General features: G+C 43.1%; 1 protein-coding gene across 9 annotated transcripts in view; it reads right to left on the reverse strand.

Moving 5' to 3' along the window:
• FAM13A (family with sequence similarity 13 member A) overlaps positions 1-25,684 on the reverse strand; it is a 146,857-nt gene that overhangs the window by 61,059 nt on the left and 60,114 nt on the right. For 6 of the 9 annotated variants that reach the window (XM_071555835.1, XM_071555837.1, XM_071555836.1 and 3 more), the window contains one exon: positions 14,477-14,649. In XM_071555835.1, the coding sequence (XP_071411936.1) occupies positions 14,477-14,649 (173 nt within the window). Of the gene's footprint in view, positions 1-120; positions 234-1,839; positions 1,859-14,476; positions 14,650-15,280; positions 15,398-25,684 lie in introns of those variants that run through there. The other 3 variants (XM_071555839.1, XM_071555841.1, XM_071555840.1) reach the window with 3 other exon arrangements.

Consider the following 25,684-nt stretch of genomic DNA (forward strand, 5'->3'; position numbering starts at 1 on the left):
CCCGCAGGAGGAATGCAAAGACACCCCCCAGACCCGCTCCGAACCCGACCTGTTGCGCTGCCCGGGTGCCGGGCGGCATCCCCGCTTCCAGGCGAGGCCAGACCCCGGTGGGACACGTACCTTTGCAGGGGCATCACTTCGCACGCCATGCTGGCCATGGAGCCGCTGCCGCCCGCCCGCCGCGCCTCTCGCCTTGCCCGCAGCGCCGCCAGCGCCCAGTCGCAGGGAGCGGCCCGGCCCCGGGGAGGGGCGAGGCGGCTGCCGGCCCCGGGTTGGCGGCTGACGAAGGCCCGGCCCGGCCCCCGCCCGGCCCTGGCCCCGGTCCCGCTCCCTGCGGGCGCAGGTTAACCAAAACCGGGTTATGGTGCCCAGTTGGTCCTAGGCCTGCAAGAGGTACCACAAGCTGCGGCCTAATGGCTACGGGGCACCTTTTAACAGACAGACCCCAGGAGGTCTTCTGTTTCGCTTTGAGCAACTATAACCCACCGCCTTCTTCCTAAGCGTCACCCAGGGTGTCATATAGGTATCCACGAGCTGCCTCCCATCCGCCCTGCGGCGCTGGCCATGCACCCAGAGCGCCCGGAGCCTAGGGCACCATGGCCGGGCTCTGCAGGAGCCCCAGAGCACCATGGCCGGGCTCGGCAGGAGCCCCGGAGCACCATGGCCGGGCTCGGCAGGAGCCCCGGAGCACCATGGCCGGGCTCGGCAGGAGCCCCGGAGCCCCAGGGCACCATGGCCGGGCTCTGCAGGAGCCCCAGGGCACTATGGCCAGGCTCTGCAGGAGTCCCAGAGCCCCAGGGCACCATGGCCAGACTCTGCAAGAGCCCCAGAGCCCCAGGGCACCATGGCTGGGCTCAGCAGGAGCCCCAGAGCCCCAGGACACCATGGCTGGGCTCTGCAGGAGCCACCACTGCCCACACGCACCTTCACTACGGAGCGGTGCCTGTCGGGGCTGGCATGGCTGGGCCTCTGAACTTGATCTCTTTGTGTTATAGTAGCTACTGCTGGGGTTCCAAAGTTTGTGCTGTAGCTGGGCAACCAAATTTAGACCCAACACAAAGAGGAGCATACGAAAATCCTTCCCTTAACATTTGAACTGAAAAGTTGCAGAAACCGAACTTCTTTTTCCTGATGTTCTCAGTGGGCCACCCTCAGACACTCCTGCTTCTAAATCTGTGGCACCTGCTCAAATACTGCTCTGAAGCAACAAATTATGCCATTTTATTTGGTACAAATTTGGGCTGGGAAAAGCAGTATCAAAAGAACCCCATACAATGAGTGGCCCACACAAAGGATAAGCTTTGGAAAATGAACAGTACAAAATCACCAAGAGGGTCTCATACTGAAACTTTCAATGCTACTGAAGGACCATACCCAAGGTTTTATGGTACACCTTTGCACTTCCTCTGCCCAGAAGGAGTAAGGAATTGACTTCAATTTCCCCCAACACTGGACAGACACAGCTCTGCTCCTGACCTGCCTGTGAACAATGTTACCATATTGCTTATTTTATGCATGGGGAAGGGATGATGCCAAACTGATAAAGGGGCAGAGGATGGAAATTTTGATGGTTTGGGTGGTAAAAGCATAATAGCACATGTCAATCTTCAAAAATTCAAGTCAATATTAAAAGCACCGTTATCTTAAATCTCAGTAAGGTATGACACTGGTTTGGGAGAAAGCTGTGGCAGGAGCTTAGTACCTGAATGCTTAAGACTCCCATACAGATGTAGGACATGTAAATTAAACATGAGCCACATCAGCTTTCTGGAGAAGCAGCCCACACTCAGGTTAGCATAGAGTATCAGACATTTCACAGGGTGTCTAACAGATCCTGACCTTTCTCAGCAGGAGGCAGGGGAGTCTTCTGTCAAAAACAGGAGCAGCAGGCAGTTGCAGCCTCAGAAAGCAGTGTCATGGCATAGAGGCACAGAGGTCAACTGAGAAGTGGCTTCGCTTCAGTACGCTGAACTGTTTAATATTTGCTCCTGTCAGCTGGCTGACTGGAAGAGGTGCATCAGGAATGCTTCTGCCCATTGCCTCAGCACAAGCCTGTTTTGCTGTGACACAGCCACGCCAGGCACAGTACAGGGCCCCTTTTTAGGAAAGTCAGCAGTGCTGATAAAACACTCTGCCATCATGGATCGGGACTGCTCTTATCTGTGGAAATTAAATGAGTATCTTGATGACTTCCTGTTAAATTAAATGTGCCATACATGCTCTTAAGCAAGTAAAACCATGAGAGAAAGATTTTACTCTGATACATAAAATTACTTCAGTATAAAACAAAAGCACCTTGTACTGTTTCACAATTTGACAATAAATCAAATTGCCTTTCCCTGGCCAGCCTTCCTTTATACACACACACTTAATCATAGTTTATTACACTTCCATAAACTGAGTGTTACCATCAGGATGCCATTAAAAAAAATTAATTTTCCACATTTAACTAAGGACTTATCTACATGGGGAGGGAGTCAGGGTTCTCCAGAGCAGTTTGCTGAATAAACAGAAGTGAAATAATTCAAATAGCTGCTGTACTCTGAATTTATACACTAGCTGTTTTGTCATAACTTCCATGGGACTTGCTCATATAAATAAGCTTAGAAGTGCTAAGCTCCTTGACAAAGAATTCACTAACACAAAGAGATGCCGTAATAACCAGAAAGATTAATATATGAATTAGCAGTAGTAAAGAAGGTCAGTTCATGTTAAAACCAGGTACCTTGGGAAAACAGTAAAGTTGCAGGGCTCCCTGCGCCACCAACACCTTCAGATCCACCTTCTGTTTCTGTTCTCTTCTTTTGGAGTCCCCTCAATGGGGTATCAGTTTTCTTCTCTCCTTCCTCAGCTGCCTCTTTAACCTTGCCAAAATCATCATGACAGAAGAGGTACCCTAGCTCATGTTTCCCTGCACCACTGGCATGCAACTTCAACACCTGCTGAAACAAAGGTGACCAAAATTGAAAAAATGCTAGTTGGTGGTTGCTAGTACTAATGGTTTTTCAAGGTTTCAATTAGTTCTGGAGCAGCTGTAGATACTGCAACAAAAGATTTTAACATGGAGAAATGTCAAAGAGAGTGAAATTTTAAAAAGTACTGTGGGGCACAGTGGCCAACCATCAGTAAGAGCAGGAGTATTCAAATAGCAGGAAATTGCCCCACAATGCACATCACCTTAATTCAGTTCACATCATCTCAACGGGCCTTTTGAATCTCTCATCTGCTAAATGAGCACACAACTCATTAATTGTTCACCTCATCTGTTCTGGAGTATGGACCACAAGTGATTTATTTGTGGCACAAAGGAAGCAGACAAAAGCTGCCAGAGAACTGCCCAAGTCTTATCTCCAAACAGTTCCACTTCACACAGATGTTTACCTTAAAGCCAACTTGCTACTTGACAGAGGCAGGAATTCCCACCCTCCCCCCTGTCCTTTTACATATTTTTAACTTGCTTAATTTAAGATGAGCTATCACATGTAAAACCTATCATTATATAACATTTTGGTTTGGATTTATTTTTATATGTTGAATTTGTTCTCCCATGCTAAAGATGGAAAACAAAACCTCTTTTGCAAGTTTCACAGGGTTCCTGTATTCCTATTACTCAGAAAGGCCAAACTCACCTGTTGGTAGCAACAATGCATCACAGAGACCCTTTATGGTACCACCAAACACACAGAGGATGAGGAAAAATCCTCTCTCAGGACATGCACAGCATCCTCTCCACTGACTCTATGTTCCTCAGTGTATTGCAAATACTTCAGGAAACTAGACAGCAAATAACAATAAAAATGATAAAGCCCCTTGAAATACCAACACACACTGCCACACTTCAGCACCTACTCCAAGGCAATATCTGGGTTCAAACTATTTGATTTGCAAATTTCTTACTGAGATTCAACAAAGGAAAAATAACCCCACTGTCTGGAACAGAATATGAATAATCACTTTTCTCCATCAAAGTTTAAAGAATAACTGCATGTTTGGAATGGAAGTCTCCTGTCAATCATCATTACAGAAGTGCTTTCTTCTCTGTCTTTCTCTTTCATACGTAGCGGCACACCAAGCAATTTTCTCAGCATATAAGGCAACAAAAGAAGAGGGTATGTGAGCAGCACCAGAGGATACAAGTGATACAGATAATGGATTTTATGAGGATGTGGTTGTGTCAGCCTCCTGAAAAGCAGTTATCCCTTGCTTCACTGCACATTCATACACAAATTAGATGCTATTTTTTTAAAAAAAGAAATCTTGCCTGGTCTGACAAAATCTGAGGGTTTTTATAATGCTGCTCAATTTATTCCCACAGTATTTACTAAGTCATGCAATATTTTCCCTCTGGCAGAAAAATGAAATGAAAAGCAAAGATCTTACTGGACTGAACATTAAAAGAATGTACTTTTCAAAAAGCCAGCAATACAAAATTTAAAATGCCATTATTTATGTACACATACAGGCATTGATACATGCATTTGCCTCTTTATAGTGCCTTGCACATGAACATCTTCAATCACACACGATAAACACCCTGGAAAATCTCCCAGGGGCCAGAAGACTTGTGTGCACACATGAAATAAACAAGTTACATGTAAATAGAAACCATATTTGGAAACTGTAGCCCTTCATGTCCAAACAAAGCAGACAGACAATAGGCCCTCTCCAAAAGGGTACAAACAGGAAGAAAGATGAACTAACATATAAAAAATATAGTTTAGTGAAAGGGTAATCCTCAGAAAGGGGGTAAAAGTAATAATGGTGACTTTCCAAAACTGGTACTCAGCCCTATTTCACTTAGCAATTTTATCAATGAAAGGAAATGTAAAATTCAGCTGGTAGTTCTTTGTGTATCTTGTATGCAAGCCAAGATTAGAAGTTTCAGTACAGCCATGTAAGAGTAAAATCTGGGAACTATGTGCAAGATGATGGGTCCTACTGGGAGATGCAACATCGATGATGCCAGACCATCACTTCTATACAAGCCCTGAGTGACTGTGTGGCCACAGAAATTATCATCGTCCTCGGAGGTATCAAAAGGGATATTGCACGGAAAAGGTGTATTATGTCTGTATTTCCTACTGGGGTGGTTATAATAGAAGATGGATCAGTTCAGCAATTCCTGAAGCAAGTTCTGAGAAACTGAAGAGTGTTCAGAGACAACCCATGAAGGGAACACAAAAACTAAACCCAGATGTTTAGTGCTTTTCAAATAAAATCACCTATGCATGCAGAAAACATTAGGATTTGACCTAGTGCTCACAAACTGACCAAGACCCAACAGCTGGGAGTCAAAGATGGGCATATTATGCCTAGAAATGAGACACTTTTAAATGGTGAGAATAATTAACTACTGATGTAATTTATCAAAGATGATGGTGAATTTTTAATGTTCTTACAACTTAACAGTTGCCTATGTTTAAGAACACCACGCCTTAGGTAACCTGCCCAGATAGAATTTGCAGAATTTTCCTACTCATTTTCTTAACTGACATTCCTCTTGCCCCAGAGGGAAGCAGGTTGCTCTCAGCTGACTTCATTTTACCCATTTATTTTTTGCACTGGCATAGAAACGCAAGCCTTGTTGGCATATCCTTGAAGAATATACTGGGGTTTTGCACTTCCTGTAACTTAGAGGCCAAATTACCTTTTAAACAAAGGTAGTTAAAATCTCTTAAGAAGGAAACATATTCCAGAATTGTGTCTTAAACTTGCTGGGACAAGGGAAAAGTAAGGACCAAGATGAAAGTTTCTCAGAGCTTCAGGTTCTCAGCACTCCTGATCTCAGCCAACAGACAAGCACTAAAGTTAATTTCTCATTGCAGGGGACACCCCAGACTCCCTGGAGACCTGGATTAGCTGCCGTGGCTGCTCTTCCTTAAGCAGCAGTGTCCTTTGCAAGCACTGCCACACCCGCTTGTCAGCAGCTTTAACTGGTTCCAAAGGACTCGCGCTCGTCCCATGGGATAGCCCAGAAATTATTTCTTGGCCTCCATCCTGGAGCAGGGGGAGGACTGGGAGTAGGTTCCTAAAGGGTTTCCTGGGAAAGAAGCAAGTGATGAATGGTTGTGCCAGCTAATCCGCTGTAGGAACAGGGTAAAACATGCTGAGTGACAAGGTCTCTAGGTTCTTAATTTACACCAGTTAGTTCAGGTGGCAGAACATGGGACAGCAACAAAACAAGCAGGACTCCAGTCAGATGCAAGTTATTTCCAACGCAAGCTTTCTCTAAAGCTCTGCTAATCTAATGAAATTTCTAAATGATAATGACCAATGAATTTCTCCTATTCCTCTGAATTGTTACTTATATAAAACAGCCTGCACAAAGACCCTCTAAAAATCCAGCTGTTTCAGACCAGTGAAAACATCTGCCATAGAAAACAAAGAAGAAAAAGCATTTATTTGTTAGCAAAAAAAAATTGAAAAAAATAGAATTGGCCCCTGGTACTTCCTGCATTATTTATATTACCTACCAAAAATGTCACTGTTTTCACACTTTCCCATCTTCCAAAAAACATCCTTCCAATGCTTTACAAAACTACTATTCTTTGAATGCTGTGCCTCTGAACCCTTCATGTTCCCTGTTTCCTAAAGCATCTTCAAGTGTAGTTTACCCATAGCCTTACAGAAAACAAGGATGTCAGAAGGGGCTGAGGAAAGTGGAGGAACAGGCCACACCATTCATGCTTGCTGCACACGGCTTTCTGTGCCACTGAAAGATAAACTGCCCTGTGTATTGGCAACAGAGGCAGTCTGGCAGAGTTATTCTCTGGAAAAAACCCTCTAGAAATAGCTCCTCTTCTTCAGATAATGACGTGACTGAAAGGAGTTCTCCCTCTGCACAAGTGCCGCAGTGGCTGGCCTGGCTCCCGGTAGAGCTGGTGGGAAAACATCACTCGATGGGAGAGACTGACTGGCAGGGAGGCACTAAAAGAAGAGTGAGCTGGGTGAGAATTTACTCCGTCTCTCTGCCCAGAGCTGGAAGATGCATCTGTCAGAGAGGCAAGGGAGATCCTGGCTAAAAGGGAGCTCTGACCAGATCTATTAAAATCTGACTGCATTTGAGCAGAACACAGCCCTCTCAGGTCAGTCCTAGGGCTTCTTCCTGCTCCCATCTGTGCATACATCTAGAAACAACAAATTATTGTTTATGCACAGCCAGATACAGCAATGCTGGGCTCAATCAGCAGAGCTCACTGCTACGCCTCTCATTTGAAGCATGAGCTTTGAGTCTGACTGCTCTGTGCGTGTCCAGGCTGTGCAAACACACTCCTGTCCTGCTGCAGGCCACTCATGTTAGGAGCGGCACAACTGAATACTGAAGGAAAACAAAAGTTCAGCATAAGCCTACAGTTAATTATCAGGAACATTCAGAACAACAAGAGTAAGGTCTCTAAGTCTGCAACTTCCCAACCCACCTACACAGTCTCAAGAAAAACTGAAGTTTTTCTACTCAAGGGGCATAAATCCAGCAAAAGCTACAACAAGATTTTACAGCCTACCTATTGGCCTTTCTTTGCAGGCATCCCTAGCACAAATACACCTATTGCAGCAGGTGCAGAATGGAAAGAAAAGTTTTGGTACAGAAACAGAACTATCTTCACACTTCCTAACTGCAGTCCTCTCAGGCCAGGAAGAAAGCACTGAGCCAGTGTGAGAAAGTCCAATTTGTAGATAAGCAGTCAGCTTCGGATCACAACAGATAAAATGAGAGCTCAGAGACAAACAGATGCAAGCAAGAGCAGTGACTGACAACCCTACCCTGCCACTCAGCCTTTTCTTATTAGATAGCCAGCTGACTACTTTGATTAAAAATATACATGTGTGTCATGGGAAGTCACAGCTGAACTCCATCAGCCTACACTGAAACGTGCTGAACACAGTGTCCAAATGCACAGCTCTTTCAGCTGAGCTGGGAAATTGCAGCAGCAAACAAGTCTGACTGAGAACCCAGTGACCTCTGCCTGCTGATCTTCCTGCAGGACACAGGCCCAGGTCCCCTCTGGGAAGCACAGAGGAAGGAGGACCTCACAGCTTCAGGTGGTAGAAAACTGCTTGCTCTGCAAAGCTACCGGAAATAAGGCACAGCTATGCTGAGCCTCCTCATCTGAACAATGCACCAGGCACTTCAGGAGACAGGCTAAGGAAGTTACAGGAGAGGGAACTACTCACTTACTGCAGTAAAAATAAGTCAAATTACAGTGCAGAGGCTCTGCCTCCTACCTAGTTGCTAGTAAGACAGGTTAATATGGGTGTCTTGGTTTTTGTAAACATGAATATTAAAAGCACAAAGACTTCCAAGGCTGCCTTAAATTCTTTCCTGTGTGTTTTCCCATAAGAGGTCACCGATCTCTTTGTTTAAGAATTACTTCAAAATTGTACAGATGTTTGTAGTTTATTTCCTCAGCAAAAACTATTATCTGGCCCAGTTGGTATGAGAAAGCCACTGGTCCCATGAGAGGTGGGGACTTTCTCCTCACAGCAAAAGCAGATCCAAAAAAAGAAATGAACAAGATGACAAACTAAAGAATCTTTCTAGCTGAGAGGGCAATGCTTGAGGTACAAAAAGGAAGTAAGTTTTTTTTCAGCTTTGTTACTCAATTACAGTGAACTTACTGTAGTCCTTTTCTGATTTCTCAGGCTGCTGATGCTGTCCCAGGAAACAGAAAAAGCTAATATACTTGGCTCATGGACTGAAAGAAGAACTTCTCTTTCCATATGCACAGTATGACAATAAAGTGCATATGTGCCTTCTACCTCTAATAGTCACCAGATCTTTGTTTCATACATGACTGTTGTTCCTTCCAAGATGAACCTCCACTTTGTGGCACAGATCAGGGCAGCATTCAAAATGTTCTCCATCCCACAAGCCATAATTTGTCACAATGTAAAATCTTGTGAGGAGAGGCAAATATAAGATGGCTAGAGGTATATAGGAAGGTTACAATAGCCAAATTTAAAGGATTAACCTGTGCAGAGTGGAAAAGAGAGGACAAATGCTTGGAAAAGTACACTGAAATCCACCCAGGTGACTTGCATGAGAAAAATCTACATGATTACATGTTTCTGTGACTATCATTATATCTTGGCTATAGAAGGGAGAATAAACCAGAAAGAGCTCAGACCACACCCTGATTTGCCATTCACAGTCACCTGCTTTGGAGAGACACATAAATCACATGTTTTTGTGTCTGTGTTTTTAGAAAACTGAATGCTTTCCTTAACAACTCATTATGTAAGGCAGTTCCTGCTGCCAGCATCCCACAATTCAAGAAAGAAGGGAATTGATTGCATAGAAGGGTGGAGACAAATGTACTCTCAAAGTTAAATGAGTCAGCTTGGAAAAACTAACTCAACACAACCTAAAGAGACAAAGGGACAAATCGCAATACCTTACATAAGAAACCCTCTCTGAGGGCTCAGAGCAGGGCCTGCGAGACTGCTGCACGCTGAATGATGCAGAAGGCAACCACACTCACCACCTCCCCACCAGCCTTGTTCCACACCTCTACCCCTTTCCTGAAACATTTTCTTGAACAATCCACGGCTGTTGGAGGGCAGCCCTGCCAGCTGCCTGGCTGCAATCCCTTATGTAAACCTGGCAGCAAGGCTCCTGAGTGGTAAAGCAAATTATTACTTTGGATAGGGACTGAATGTACTGGCATGGCAGACTTCAAAAACAAAAAAACCCCTAACCTAAACAAAAATAGTCAGCTAAGCAAACAACACTAGCCCCCCTGTTTGATTTGTTCTGGCAACAGGCACCCAAGTTCTTACCACATGCCAGATAATAATGTTAAGTTTTAAACCACAGCTGCTAAAAGGAAAGCCAACAAATAGGGAAAGTGTTTATAGTAAGCACAAACTTCTCAGTGTACAAATATATGTGTTTTCATACCTCAACAACTAACAGCAGAAATATGCAGTGTCATTAAGAAAAGGGCACAGCAAGGTACATTAACCTACTCTTTATTTTAGGGAGCCTACTAGGCATGTGATGCCTTTATTTTCAGGACACAGGCCAGATAAAAGGATCTTTGTGAACAAAGTTTGATGTCAACAAATCTTCTCTTTGAAAACACATATATGTTAGAAAGCCAGCACAAATCTCATTGCAGCTGTGATGGCAGTCACAAACAGGAATTTATGATCTTTGACACACAAAGACATGGATACAAAATACGGAAGGCGATGGCTGGTTTACTGAACAACTGTTGTGGTTGCTCAAAGCTTCAGCTCTCAGGAACCTCTGAATGTTTTTCACAGTCTGGCTGCTGGACACACACTGATTCCCCAGCACACAACCCCTGCTAGCAAGGAAGGGTACCCAGCTGCCCTCCTCTTGGGTCAGTATTTCCATGCACAGAGCCCAACAGCACAGCAAATAGCCAGATGCTCTCCCACTGAGGATTCCTCCCTCAAAACACTACCAGGACTGCAAAGAGATGCAGCTCCAGCAAGTGCTAGAACAGACATATACAACAGCAAAGCAAATTTCAGCACCCTTTACTAGGCAAAAGTTCCAAGATGGTGTCAACCAAAGTCTGCAGACAGCATGCACCTCTGAGCAACATCAGGAAAGACATTTCTGCTCACCATCAATTCCCTGCCTCACATTTTGACTGCAAGAAGCACCTTGCATCCTTCCTGAGGACTGTCTCTTTTCTTCGCTCATATATGAAGTTTAGTACAAAAGGCTGACAGCGTTGCTTGCAAGAGGCCCTTCTAGCTTTGTATTCACTTAAATCATAATATATCCTACCCCTGAAGTAAAATTCATTTGCATCTGTTATTTGAAGCAGTTATTTGAAGTTTTAGCACCTCTAAACATTCAAAATCACACCAGTTCCTACTGCAATTATGTATGTTCCTTCTGAACCAGAATTTTGAGCAGAATTTTTTCTAGATAGTACAAAGAAAGAGGGATCCGAACAGGGACTCTGAGGTTCACAGAGCTGCAAACCCAACCTAGTATCCTTTCACTAAAGGTCTGGTAAGGCCCCAGGGCGCCCATTCCCTCCAGGCCATACCCTATCCCCAAAGCTGCTACCCCTCCCAGCTCCTAGGTCTGCAGTGTGAGTCTTGTGGCTCTCAACCAGGTAAAGAAAAAGTACATGTGTGGTTACCAGCGTCCAGAGATTTGGCTGCCCTGCTCTGAAGCTCTGCACGGGAGCTCTTGCCAGAATAAGATGAGACTCACAGAAGTATGTAACAGGCTGCATATTGCCCAAAGACTTTCAACCTTCTTTCAGAGGACCAATCCCTCCTCTTCTGCCCCTTCCTATTTTTTGTTCTCCACTGTTTATGGATTTACTCGAGGGCTGTGTTTACAGGTGTGCTTTTCTGCTACTGCATAATTAGAAGTTTGTCCTTGCACACAATTAAAATAATGAGGCAATTTTCCAATGAACACATACATTATGTGCTAGTGGGGATTTTAGGTACATAGAGTTAATACCCCTATATTGGTCAGAATAAAAGAATGTATCAACTTAGCAAATAACATTTTCTTAGGATAACTGTTGTGAACAGAAGGTGACACAGAGTCTATGCTCTGCAATGTTTTGACTGCAATTGATACATTGCATATTTCAAATGACAACAGCATCTTCCAAAAAATCCTGCAATGAGGAATATCATACCTGCAAGGAGGGATAACATAACTCACAATATTTTAAAAAATAGTAAGTCAATCTAGAAGACATAGTCACAACAGTAGTTGCTACTTACTACACAGATCCTAATTTTAAGGACAACTGTATGAATACATATACTAGGAGATATTTTAAATGGTATTAAAAATTACTAATCAACCAGAAGTCTCTCATTTTCTCCCTGAAGGCCTCTGCCCTAGGGTCAAATGAAACTGATTGAAAATTTATTAAAGATTGCAGTCCTTGCTGGAGGGGGCCTTACAGGTGTGTGTGGTTATTTCTTCAGTGACACTTGTACAGTTGCTAAAGGTAGAATTCTGCATCTATTGTTGTGTGTAGCCCTTCATTCTCTTCTAATTCACCCATATCATGGTATCTGAGCAGGGAAAGGGAACAAACCACAGTTTTTTTCATGAAGCAGCAAATGATAAATGCTGCCAAGAACTACCTTTATTCTTTTCTAACAAAGATCATATCATAGCTGAACAGATACAGTAATTTCACTAAAACGTATCTGATAATTACATATAATTAACATAGCATTTATTTAAGAACTATTAGTACCTTGTGACACAACCTCCCCCAACAAAAATAGCAGTGTGTTTGCAAAGCATTTTATAATCTAGGTCAGATGCCAGAGCCTGAAAAAGGTGAAAACTCCTAATAATAGCCTTGCACTGAAATAATACCAGGTACTACCTCATTGTGGGCTTAACTTACATAGGACTGACACAAGCCTGCCAAAAGCATGCTTAAAACCACTCCAGATACATCAGAGCACTATATTTATGCCAGGGAATAGGGGTTTCTGCACAGACACCTGTCCCTCAAGTGTGTTATGTCTGCCAGAGACCTCTCTTCTCCGTCTTAGGGGTGGTCCAGAGCCCTCTCTCCATCCTATCCTGCCCAACAACCTGCTGGACAGAAAACAGCAAACACTACCTGCTCTTCCTTCAGCAGCAGCAGATCATTGACACAAAAGTACCAGAAGCAAAGAGCAGTGTAGATATTCAACCCAATTAGGTAAATACCTACAGAAGTGTGATAGAGGACAGAAAACTAGGGCATTCTTGAACAATGTGGAATTACGAGAGAATTAATTTCTACAGTTGATTAATTTCCAAGATAAAATTAGAGATGGAGATATCTTTCACCCCAAGGCCGAGCACAAAGATTAGGCTTCTGCCTAATTACAAACACATCTCATTTGGTGCTTAATGTCCTGTTCTGTTATTGGCCCAACTGTTCCATACTTGTACTCTTCTAAGCAATCACACACATTGACAGGAAAGTATGAATTCCCACAGCAAATAATTATGTCTTTTGGGGAATGTTTTCTTAAAAGCATGGCAGTTTTTGTGGTACCTCATGAAGTACATCAGTCACACATACCTGCCCAGACACAAGACTCAGCAGTTCTTTGTTTCAACCCTTGAGCACTTCATTTCCCTCACACCTTGCAACACATAGCAGAGCACAGGCAGGGGCACACTCTCTGCCAAGCTCCAGCATTCCAACACAAGAGGCTGCAACTTCTGACCCAGCCACACCTTCTTGGCCCTGCCCGCCTGGTAGATCTGTATTGCCTTCTCAGTTTTGCCAGCTGACCTGCTCCGGTAATTGTTTCCTAACTCATCCCAGTCAAAAGGAGCTGGATTAATGAAGCCATGTAAACAAACTTGATGTGTTCTGGCTGCAGGAGCTTTGGGGGAAGTTTGGGGAGAGTAGAAGACATGGCTAATGCAGCAGAACTTAAAGAGCATGAGTGCCTGCAAGGGCTAGAAACCAAATTTGACATCTGTACTTCACCACCATTACTACGAATCAAAACCTGGTGGCACTGCATGATTTCCTCACTTGTCGTGTAAATTGAGTGCTGTCTGCCTGCGCTAGTGCTGAGAATAGCACACATCTCCTGCTTACACAGTGAAGTCACCCAGTTACGTGTCTGGCAGCACTGCCTCTGCTTTGTGTTCCTTGTTGGTGTGCTGAGACACTGTGGTGTTGTGTTTCATGACATGTAAATAGCACCATTTCCCACATTAGGCCAACTCCATATTTCAGTAGCATACTGCAATTTCCCACAGTAACCTGAATCCTTCATGTGTTGCACTAGACACAACAGAAGAGAGAATGACAGACTCAGTTCAATATCCTGAGAACAACAAAAAGATTCTGGTTCAGCCTGATGGTCAGGGAAAAGACTTTACAAGAAAGCAAACTCTGCATCACCTGTTCACCTAATCAACAATATGCCAGCAATCAAAACTCAAAATACTCTTTTAGATAGATACTTTCACAGATGCTTTCAAGTGATAGACTCTCACAGATAAATTCAGACAGATACTCTTATAAATACTTTATATATACTTTTTCATTCTGTCTTGTCTCAACAATAGTAGTACTAGCATTGTTCTTGCTAGGTAGAGAAAAACCCCTAAAGTCCCTTGCTTTTTTGACTAAGAGTGAGAACAGTCAGCCATCTGTTAAACTGGGCAGATCAAATATGCTTGATTACTCAGAGGAGACACCTGACATTTTGGTTACATCTTGTGCTTGGTGGAATTTCTGGAGCCTGATTGCAGATCAGTCCTGTCCAACTGCACCCCTTTACCATGCAGGCTGCCTTCATATGCTTGAAATTTTATGCTGGAGAGGCAAACCAAAGCACACAGCTGGCTTTGGTGTGTGTAGATTGAACAGGAATTGGCACATTAATTTGCCTTACACCCCAGCATATTTCGTAAGTGTTCAAAAAGCCCAGAGCTGGAGGTGCAGGAACAAAAGAAACAAGGAGACAAAGATAAAAAAACAACACTAACCTGGAGAAAAACACATCACTGTCAGTGAAAGAGACTTCATCTCTTAAGTCCATCTCCTTCCCACATGAGCCACTGTCCGTCAGTCGGAGGCTGACCCGAGGTATTCTGTCTGACCGGCCTGGCTGTGGCACTAGGCACATTTGGTTGGATCGTTCCACTGTGGACTTGGTCACCTACAGAAGCAAGGAGAGAGAAGATTGAAACGTGACAGGAAGAAAGGCCAGAGCAGCCTTTTCAGATAACCTGTAACAGAAAGACATTCTGTGCCAGTGTACAAACAGCAAAGAATAAGACAAGGTGCAAAACAGTATTATAATATACATATAAATCAAACATTCTGCTTGATAAAGGCTATTTAAAGAAAAATAAAGGTGTGCCTATTGAAAGAGCAGGAGCAAGAGTGAAACTAAGAAAAGAAAGGTAAGTAAAATAAACACTTATTTTCTGCATCAAAGGAGACAGACTAAAAAAGTTTGCACTGAATTTGCTTCTTGACATGAATGCAGAAACAGAGGGTAAAAGCAATTTTATACCTCTTCTCAGCCCCTTTCCCACCCTTTTTAATGACAATGGATAGCAACACCTGCCCTGGAAAGAAATTTCTCGAGAAGGCTGTGAACATTCTGGATTGCTGCTCTTTGCCGAGGCAGCCAGGCCACACAGCTGGAAGCTGACCTCACTAAATCCAAGCACAGTTTCCAAGCACCACTGAATCCACCTACAGAAAGCCAGAGTTCTTGCTCTGCCCCTTCAGGGAAGCGTACAGAGCATGAGACAGCATACAGAGCCTAAGAGCATACAGACCATAGGAGACAGTCCTGCATCAGAACAGCTGTCCAGTATCAGTGGCAGATTAAGAATGCCCAGGGGAGAAGAGGAGCAAGCTCAGAGGTCTGCCCTTCATGCACTGCCCCAGCTTTTGGAATTCTGTGGTGCAAGACCTTTTTCTGACTTGGCTGTTGCACCTTGTTCACTATGTTTTAACAGCAAACATTGAACCTGACCTTTGTGATTAGACTCACTTTTTTCTTGTGTTCACTTCTGTTTTTAGCCTTTGTGAGACCCTATGGCTGGGAATTTCACAACGTTGTTACACATTGATTAAAATAGAAAAAAAATACTTTATTTTAGATATGGTGACAGAAAATCTTTCTCTTGTTTTTGAATTATGAAAATTTGTCAGTAACTCCTCCTTACCCACCTTGCCCATACCATTCTTGACTTTATACTACTCCAGTAGTGATCTCTAATCAGACAGAAAACTTCAAGCTTATATAGTGTCTCATTTTGCATGTCATGCTCATGTGTTTGATCCCTTTTGCTGCTTTTCTCTATGCCTTTTTACCTTCTACTAAGTCCTTTTCAAAATGCAGTCAGAACTGCATATGTAGGCAGATTTAGTGGTGGCTTCTCATAAAAATCTAGTTTTTTATTTGCTATTTAATTGCTTTCTGAGCTGAAAGCTTTGTGAGGTTTCTGTAGTATCAAGAACTCTCCGGAAATCAATAGCTAATATGGAGCTCATCAGTGGACACTAAGTTAGCATATAGTAATGGGAATTCAACAAAGTTTTTCACCCAATACGGAGTTAAATGAGAAGCCTTCTGAAAGTCTTTGTAGCCAGTTTTCAGTTGTTTCTACCTTGAATAATTTTCTATTATCAGCACATTCAGTCTTTTTCTGGGTCATTATTGAAGCAATTGAATAGCACAGATTCCAACAAAGATCCTTGAGGGACTTCACAGAAAACCCCTCTCCACTGATAAACCAATCATATCTTTTTACTGTGTTCTAATTATTAATCCATAAAAAGGCTTTCCTTCTAATCACAAGACATCTCTTAGTCTTTACAAATCTTCAATAATCCCATTAAAACCTTTTGAAAATTCAAGTGCACTACACTGACTATACCTATCCATATGTTCACAAGCTCCTCTGCAACAATTTTTTCTCTAAGGAAACAATGCTGCTGTCTCCTAATGACTTTAATTATCCATTTGTTTATCAGTTCTGCTGCCTGTTGTAGTTGTTACAAATTTGTTAGACAATACATCAGAATTTCCTGAACCCTTTTTGTACCTGGCTTACCCTAAGATTTTTTGTAAAATTCTTTACTTGTTTCTAGTGCTTTGTTCCACTCATGGTTGCTTTCAAATGCTTTGTGTATGTTGAAAAGTTTCACAGGACAGAAAGCTGCTTCTTTACTGAGCTCTGAAGAGAATAAAATGAAAAATAAAATGTGGATCAGTGGCAAAGGGAAACCAGAGAGATATGCTGAGAGAGCTTCCCAGTTTCAGCATCTGGACTGCATGCTCTTGGTGAGATCCTGCCTTCACTGACGTCAATGGGCATTTTGCCCGAAGTCAACATCTCACCTTTGTGCCACTGCTGGCTTCCAGCAGTACAGCAATACTCTGTTAGCCCATCACCTGCAGCAGTCTCCGGCTGCTGGCACCGTGGGAACTGGGCACACAGCATGTGGACACCAGGCTGTGCCTCTCAGCTGCTACAAAACGGCAGTGTTGATGTGATTTAAAAGACCATGTCTGTGGGCAGGAGGGGAGACAGGGAGCTCCACATCGGCAGCATTACAGGAGAGCAGGGACTGCAGTCTGGAGGCACTAATTCACTGAATTCTGATGGAATGGCTGTTAAACCTTTTTTTCCCACTGAAAACTTGGTCAGACATTTATATTTTCTACAGCTGGAGATGACTGCTGTCTGTCATGCTTGCATAAGGACAAAGAATCATAGAATTGTTTAGGTTGGGAAAGACCTCTAAGATCATCAGTCCAACCATTAATCTAACACTGCCAAGTCCACCACTGAAACATTTCTCTAAATGCCACATCTACACATCTTTTAAATACCTCCAGGGATGGTGACTCAACCACTTCCCAGGGCAGCCTGTTCCAATGCTTGATAACCCTTTCAGTGAAGAAATTTTTCCTAATATCCAATGTAAACCTCCACTGGAACAACTCAAGGCCATTTTCTCTTATCCTCTTGCTTGTTACTGGGCAGAAGAGGCCGATCCCCACCTCACTACAACTTCCATTCAGGTAGTAGTAAAGATCTCCCCTCAGCCTTCTCTTCCCCAGTCTAAACAATTCCAGTTCCCTCAAGCACTCCTCATAAGAGTTGTGCTCCAGACCCTTCACCAGCTCTGTTGCCCTTCTCTGGACACGTTTCAGCACCTCAATGTCTTTCTTGTAGAGAGGGGCTCAGAACAGGACACAGCACTCAAGATGTGGCCTCACCAGCGCTGAGTACAGAGGGACAATGACTGCCCTGGTCCTGCTGGCCACACTATTGCTGGTACAGGCCAGGATGTCATTGGCCTTCTTGGCCACCTGGGCACACTGTGGCTCATGTTCAGCCAGTTGTTGACCAGCACCCTCAGGTGCTTTTCTCCCAGGCAGCTTTCCAGCTGCTCTTCCCCTCTTCCCTGTAGCACTGCATGGGGCTGTTGTGGCCACAGTGCAGGATCTGGCACTGCACCTGCTGAGCGGTCTTGGCCCACCTACCCAGATTCCTCTGTATAGCCTTCCTAATTCTCCAGCAGGTCACCTCTTACTGTAGCCTTTTGATGCTACTTCACCATCACCCACCAGAGCTCTGACTGTCATGCACATCTCAAAAGCTCTTCACCAGAGTAACAAAAATAGTGACTATACATAAGCACAAGCCTCTATAAACTAGAACAGATCCTACACACTGTTCTGTTACTAATTTATAGAAGCACCATGTGGCTGTAAGCAAAGCAGCCAACTTCCATGATGTACTACATATGCCAACAGTCAGTGACACCTGGAAAACAGCAGGACACCAGCCTTTCCACCCCTGCCCTACCGTGTGCATCCTGATTTCAAGAATGCAATTAACAAAGCCAAATAATTTTACTACCAGGTATTGTAGGATCTGTCTTATCCAACAAGAAGCACTAGGGAACAGGCAACGTCTGCTGAACAGCATGTATCAGAACCCTCCTGTGCAAATTGTTAATGAAATTTACACTCATTTACAGATGCTCCTCGTATTAGAGAATTCCATAAAAAATCTATTTATTATTCTAGTGCTCTAAAAGAAAAAAAAATTGGTTCAGTCTTCAATTCTTCTCATTTTCTGGCAGTGACAGATCACTTGGATGCAGGCACTTCCAACAAAAGGCATGCTAAACATGTACAAATTCTGCAGGAAAATTCTGTTTGAAAGATCACATTCACATTTAGGATTACCACTGCATTTTTTAGGGCACTTCAAAATAATTAAGAAGTGGAAGGAACCAGTGTTGTCCATTTTCTGTTCCAGATGACCTATAAGCTAGTATTTTGACAGCTCTGGAAAACAACATCATAGCACTGTAGTTATTTCTTTAGCAATACAGTCTGCAAGTAATAGCAACTTACATCTGAATTGAACTTACATTGACATTCTTTCTGTATAAAACTGCTTTCAGCTGCATCATTACAAAAATACACTGAAGAGCGGGGAGTTGGACTCCATGACATTTATGGGTCCCTTCCAACAAGAGATCTTTTACAATTCCTTGTAGAAAAAAGTACTCCTTGAACTCATATGCATTAAAATTTAAATGAACTTTTTCATATAAGTATTGTGTCCTTAATCCTTATCGACAGTAGGAAGGTACAATGTTTGCTATTGACTTCTACAGTTTTACTGACCCTGTGAAAAAGCCACCTGCACAACTACCGTAACAGCAGCACTTCACGGGGGTGCCAGAGAGATGAAGATGTGTTCGTGGGTAGACAGAGAGTTCTGTAATTTGAATTCCTCACAAAGCAGATTAAAGAACTACAGTCAGAAGCAGCTTAAATGCTTTCCTGAGTGCTGGAGCTCTCAAGAGAGGATTTTTGGCAGATTTCTTTGTTCGTGCACATACCTAAGTTTCAGTCACTTAGTTTGAGAACATTACCTTACAAAGTGAGGACAACATCTTGCAAAACAGAAATGCTATAGGTTATGGATTTCCAAGGTGATTCTGAGAAGACAACCACATTTAGCTGTTAAAATGACAGAAAAGAGAAGGAAGTGTGTAATAAATAGACTGGAGTCAGAGTCTTTACAGTGGTGCCCAGTGGCAAGAGCCAACTGGCACAAGTTTTGAAACACAGGAGGTTCCTTCTGAATGTCAGGAAACATTTTTTCACTATGAGGGTGACAGAACACTGGACATGGCCCTCTGTAACTTGCTGTAGATGAGCTTGAGCATGAGGTTTGGACAACATCACCATGACAGTTCTCATCAACCTCATCCATTCCAGAGATTTTTTAATTTCCCCTTTGACAATCTCCTCTATTCAGCAAATGAACCAAACATAAGAATTGCTGCATACTGAGATGCTTAAGGTAGTGTGGCATCTGTCAAAGCAGCGCCTTGTCCCAGGCACAGTATAAGTACTATGGTCTGCCAAACAAATCTATACATCTTTGTAAATACATAAGAAGCTTCACTTGGAAGATGACACAGATAAATCCAAGGACAACCCTAGAGAAGAGAAATATTTTTGTTGAAGAACAAGTAATTTGACTTTTTTCCCTGAAAGTTTTTTCTCTGGTGAAGCTTAACCCCAAACTGCATTTGACAAAGATCAGACTCAGCCCAAATGAGACATGTTGTGGGCTGTTCCATTATAGCTACAGGCTGTGGCTGCTGAAAGCATGGGCTCTGCTGAAAAACCCTACTTTGTAATTTCAAATACACCTTCATTCTATCTAAATAGAAGTAAAATAGTATCAGGTGCTACTGACAATCAAAGGGACCAGCATAGTAAAGGATACTCAAAACACCAAAGAGCAGAAAAACTGCAAAGCAGAATTACACCATATATCCTGCATTTGGCTTTCAAGTTTTGTTGTCTCAAAGTTCAGATGCAAGGAACTGTGTCTGCAGTCTTAGTAGAGACTAGACAGTTTTATGACCACTATAAACATATGTCATAATGATTGTTGAAGAAAGTGCAAGAAAACCTTTCCCATAAAAGCAGAATCTGACCAGTCAAGGTGGCATCACTGCCAATACCAAGATTCTTCCTAAGTGACTGGGTGCATCACAGAGATGTTTCATCTCCCTATGAGGTGTCAGGAGTTCCTGGGTTCAAAGATTAAAGATAAATACGCCATGTATTCTAAAGATCTGACGTGGTGTGGTGACTAATCTGTCTCTGTTCTTTAAGAAAAGGGACTGCTCCACACCAAGATGAGTCTGGAGAGCCCTGTGCGTATGAATCAACATGGTGTGAAGACACAGATCCTTGGCATAGGTCATCCTGCTTTTCTGAGTACCTCACTCATGTTCTCCAGGAGGAAAAACATACCCCAAGCTATGCATGAACATGTAAATTATTGAACAATTCGTAGCTGTTTGAGTAAGTAATAATGAAGTGTAAATGCAGAACTTTTGGAAGAAACTAGCTGTGAGTTTGTATTTAAATGTCATAATTGAAAGGATAATAAAGATATTTCTAAAAGGTTATCCTCAAAAAAAAAAATGAGGTACTTAAATAAAAGAATGTGCTGTATATGTTTCAATGATGCATAAGCATACTACTTTTTCAGACAAGAGACAAATCTCACTAAAAAATTTGGTTAATACACAACCGGAACTCTTAGAGTTGTCCACCAAAACAAAGAGCCCTGTATTACTTTTTGAAGGGCTTCATATTTTGTCACTTTAGGGCTCTTTAATACAGATATACCACAGAACAGAAAAAGGCACATTTTATTTCAAAAGCCTAGGTATAGCCGAGCATTGCGGGGAAATATGCAAGGCTGGTTTCTTTCTGATTCTAGTTTCAATCTAGCTATCAGCACAAAGCTTACCTGTCAATATGTCCACGATCAGCATTACCCCTGTTTCATGACTGACTGAGAAAGAGAGACCATTAGCCAGCTGCACCTCCTGCCTGACAGCTAACCAACCTGATTCAATCAGTTCCACCCTGTAAAATAACCAGGGAATGAGACATCTGCCAAAGTTAACCAAGCTTGGTATTTGGCCACTGATACCTCTTCAAACAAATATATTCTGTTCACTCCATTTAAAAACACCAACTACTTCAATGAGATTTCTGATCACACATACACAGAGCTGTAAACCCTCTACCAAAGTTACTTAATGGTAACAACACTGACAGTGAATTACACCAGGTCTTGTTAAGAGATGCAGACTTTTGCCAGAGGGTTTAGGTCATCCAGAACTACCCCAGAGACCCGGGTGGAAATTCCTTCTGTGACAGCAATGCCCTTCAAGTCATACAGTGAATACAACAGGTATTTATGCTGTACTTATGCTGTTGTCCAACACTTCATAGTGCAGCCAGTCCTCACACAACACCAGCTTCATCACCATTTTACTGCAGTCAGGGACCTCTCAGATGACTGTGGATGGGATGAATTTTCTGTAGCTGTGAGTACCAGATATCTTTCAGGCCCAAAGGGGTTTCAAAGGCAGGGATAACTCTGCAATGGATTTTTCAGTTACATTCATTTGCCATTTCTTGTATTATTCTCTCACTTTCTATTCCTATGCTCCAAAGGAGGGCCTGATTACATTACTGGTCATGGCATGTAATTTCTGTGTATGCAGAAGCAAGTGCCAAAGTCATGGTTTGAGTGCTTTGTGGACTACAATAGTAGGGACAAAGATGTCAGAGTGGCTGTGGAATGACATAATCTAAACATAGCTGAACCATGCTTGCAATTTTTTATGTAACAGTAGAGATTAAGGCAAGGGAAGAACTACGGATGTCATCTGTCTGGACTTCTGACATGGTCCCCCCCTATATCCTTCTCTCTAAATTGCAGAGATTGACTTGATGGATGGACTGATTGGAGGATGACAAACTCACTGGAGGGTTGCATCCATAGAGCAGTGGTCAATGGCTCAGTGTCCCAGTCGAGCCTGGTGACAAATGGTGTCACTCAGTGGTATTAGGACCAGTATTGTTTAACGTCTTCATCAATGATATAGTCAATTGGATTAAACGCACCCTCAACAAATTTGCAGATGACACCAAGCTGGGTGGTGCTGTTGACACACCTGGAGAATAGGATGCCATCCAGAGAGACCTGGACAAGGATGAGAAGTGCGCCCAAAGGAATCTTATGAGGTTTAACAAGGCCAAGTGAAAGGTGCTGCACCTGGGTCAGGGCAAGCCCCAGTATCAATACAGGCTGGGGGATGAACAGATGGAGAGTAGCTCTGCTGAGAAGGACTTGGGGTGGATGATGGATGAGAGGCTGGACATGATCCTGAAATGTGCACTTGCAGCCCAGAAAGTCAATTGTATCCTGGGCTGCACCAAAAGAAACATGACTGGCAGGTTGAAAGAGGTGATTCTGCCTCTCTCCTGCTCTGGTGAGACCTCACCTGGAGTACTACATCCAGCTCTGGGGTCCTCAGTAAAAGAAAGACATGGATCTGTTTGAGCTGGTGCAGAGAAGAGCCACAAAATTGATCAGAGGAATATACCACTTCTCTTATGAGGAAAGGCTGAGAGAGTTGTGGTTGTTCAGCCTGAAGAAGAGACAATTTCGGGAAGACCTTATGCCAGCTTTCCAGTATCTAAAAGGGAGCTTATAGGAAAGCCAGAGAGGGACTTTTTACAAGGGCAGATTGTGACAAAGAAGGTATATTCAGATTAGATATAAATAAGAAATTTTTTACAATGATAGTGGTAAAACACAGAAACAGGTTGCCTAGAGTGGTGGAGGATGCCCCATCCCTGAAAACATTCAAGGTCAGGTTGGACTGGGCTCTGAGCAACTTGGTCTAGTTGAAGATGTCGCTACTTATTGCAGGGAGGTTGGACTAAAAGACCTTCAAAGGTCCTTCCAACCCCAAACATTCTATGATTCTAAGACCTTAAGCCTGGACTAAGCTTAAACCAAGGGAACAGTTGCTTTCAGCAAGGCTGCTGTCTTACTAAAATGGGCTTGTGTTCAAATATTTGCCAAAACATAGATTCCATTCAGAAAGTAATTACATGAAAAAGATAATTAAAAAAACCCTTGTTTCATCACTTCATTTACCACCTACAATATTAATTTTAAAATGCCATAGATGTATTACAGTTGTGAAGTTCTCAAATTAAAGATGCCTCATGGTCTTAAATTACTGCCACTGGGAGACAAAGATCAGTAACTCTGTAATCCTTACCAGGTTTAGCAGAGAGTCAACACATACTTGAAAAGCAATTCAGTTACCAGCTCTCTTCCATACTCAGAACCAAGCCTGAAATCCTTCCCTGATTAACTGCTACACTGAAATCATAAAGTCATGATAAATGTGGTCATCCTTACAATATGTGCAGCTGCCACTGCCAAATTTGGGGTTCTCTTACTCTACTTGTATTTTTAGGCACTGGGATCATTAAAACACCTCCTCCATACTCTGCCCTACTCGGATATCAAAGTTATAAATCTGATGCAATCCAAAAGTGTATGAAGCTTTAAAGTTCAATGAAGTTCTGATGTTTTATGCAAGTTTAGGTGTCTTAATGAGGACAAGACTCTTTGGATTCCAAGAGCTTACCATTATCGTCCTTTAAACCACATCCTAGTCCTGCTCGTCAAACCTCATTTCCTTTTATGACAAAGGTAACCCACCTAGTTGATCAAGGGAAGCCAGATGATGTAATCCTTTTCAGTAAAACTTTTGATACCATTTCTCACAGCATCCTCCTGGACAAAATGTCCATCACATAGCTGGATGAACACATCGTGTAGTGAGTAAGTAACTGGCTCACAGGTTGAGCACAGAGGGTACCAGTGAATGGTGACCTGTCACTAGTGGGGTCCCACAGGGCTCCATCTTGGGCCCTGTGCTCTTCAACATCTTCATGAACAACTTAGATGCAGGACTGGAAGGGATACTAAGTATGCCAAAGACACTAAATTGTGAAGAGCTGCTGACTCATTCAAGGGTAGAGAGACCTCGAGAAATTAAAGGACTGGGCAATCACCAACCCTAGGAAATTCAACAAGGGAAAGTGCTGGATTCTGCACCTGGGATGGGGCAACCCTGGATGTATGTACAGACTGGGGAATGAGATGTTGGAAAGCAGTGCCATGGAAAGGGGCCTGGAGGTCCTGGTTGATGGCAAGTTGAATCTGAGTCAGCAGTGCCCTGGTAGCCAGGAGGGCAACTATATCCTGGGCAGCATCAGGCACAGCATCGCCAGCCAGGTGAGGGAGGGGACTTTCCCGCTCTGCTCCCCACTGGGGCAGCCTCACTTTGAATGTTGTGTGCCATTTTGGGCACCACAATATAAGAAAGATCCTAAGGTCTTAGAGAGTGCCCAAAGGAGGGCAATGAAAATGGTGAAGGGCCTTGAGGGGAAGCCGTATGAGGAGCAGCTGAGGGTACTTGGTCTGTTCAGCCTGGAGAAGAGGAGACTGAGGAAAGACCTCATTGCAGTCTTCACCTGCCTTGTGAGAGAAATTGGAGTGGCACAAATTGATCTGCTCTCTGTGGTGAACAGTGAGAGAACCTGATGGAATGGCATGAAGCTCTGTCAGGGGAAGTTTGGGTTGGATATTGGGAAAAGGTTCTTCATCCAGAGGGTGGCTGGGCACTGAAAAGGCTCCTCAGGAAAATGGTCACAGCACTAAGCCTGAGAGAGTTCAAGAAACATCACCACAGCCTCTGTATTTGGCAGAAGCCACCACAAACACAACTGTTTAAATGCTTGAAAGTAAATATACGCCTAAAAGCTTTACAAACACTGCATGATTCCAGAGGTAAGGAGCTAGCAAATGCTCTCAGAAAGTCTATGAAATTCAAGCACAGCTATGCAGATAATGCATTTCTAGCTCCAGAGGTAGTTTTACTTGTCGCTGGCTGTGAATTCCATAATTTTGTTACAGTAAACTTTCCCAAGGTTAAAATCATGCCTCCCACAAGTCAGTCAAAGCAGATTCAGTGAACAAGTTCTGAATTTTCCCTGAAGGATAAACATAAAAATTGTACACTCCAGAAAGATGTAATTTGAACCCAAAACTATCCTGCCCGAAAAACATTCAAATTCAAGAAATCAATTCAGTGTAAGATTATCTTCAAATCTCTGACTTTCCATGGTACACACACAATAGGAGGTTGCTGGAGTGAACCAGCAGGCCCTTTTTCTGCAGGAAGCCAGGCACATTTGCCTAAGAGAACCCCTTCAGCCTCCTGCCCCATGCAGC

The sequence above is a fragment of the Pithys albifrons genome, chromosome 5 (assembly GCF_047495875.1).
Source record: "Pithys albifrons albifrons isolate INPA30051 chromosome 5, PitAlb_v1, whole genome shotgun sequence".
NCBI lineage: Eukaryota > Metazoa > Chordata > Aves > Passeriformes > Thamnophilidae > Pithys > Pithys albifrons.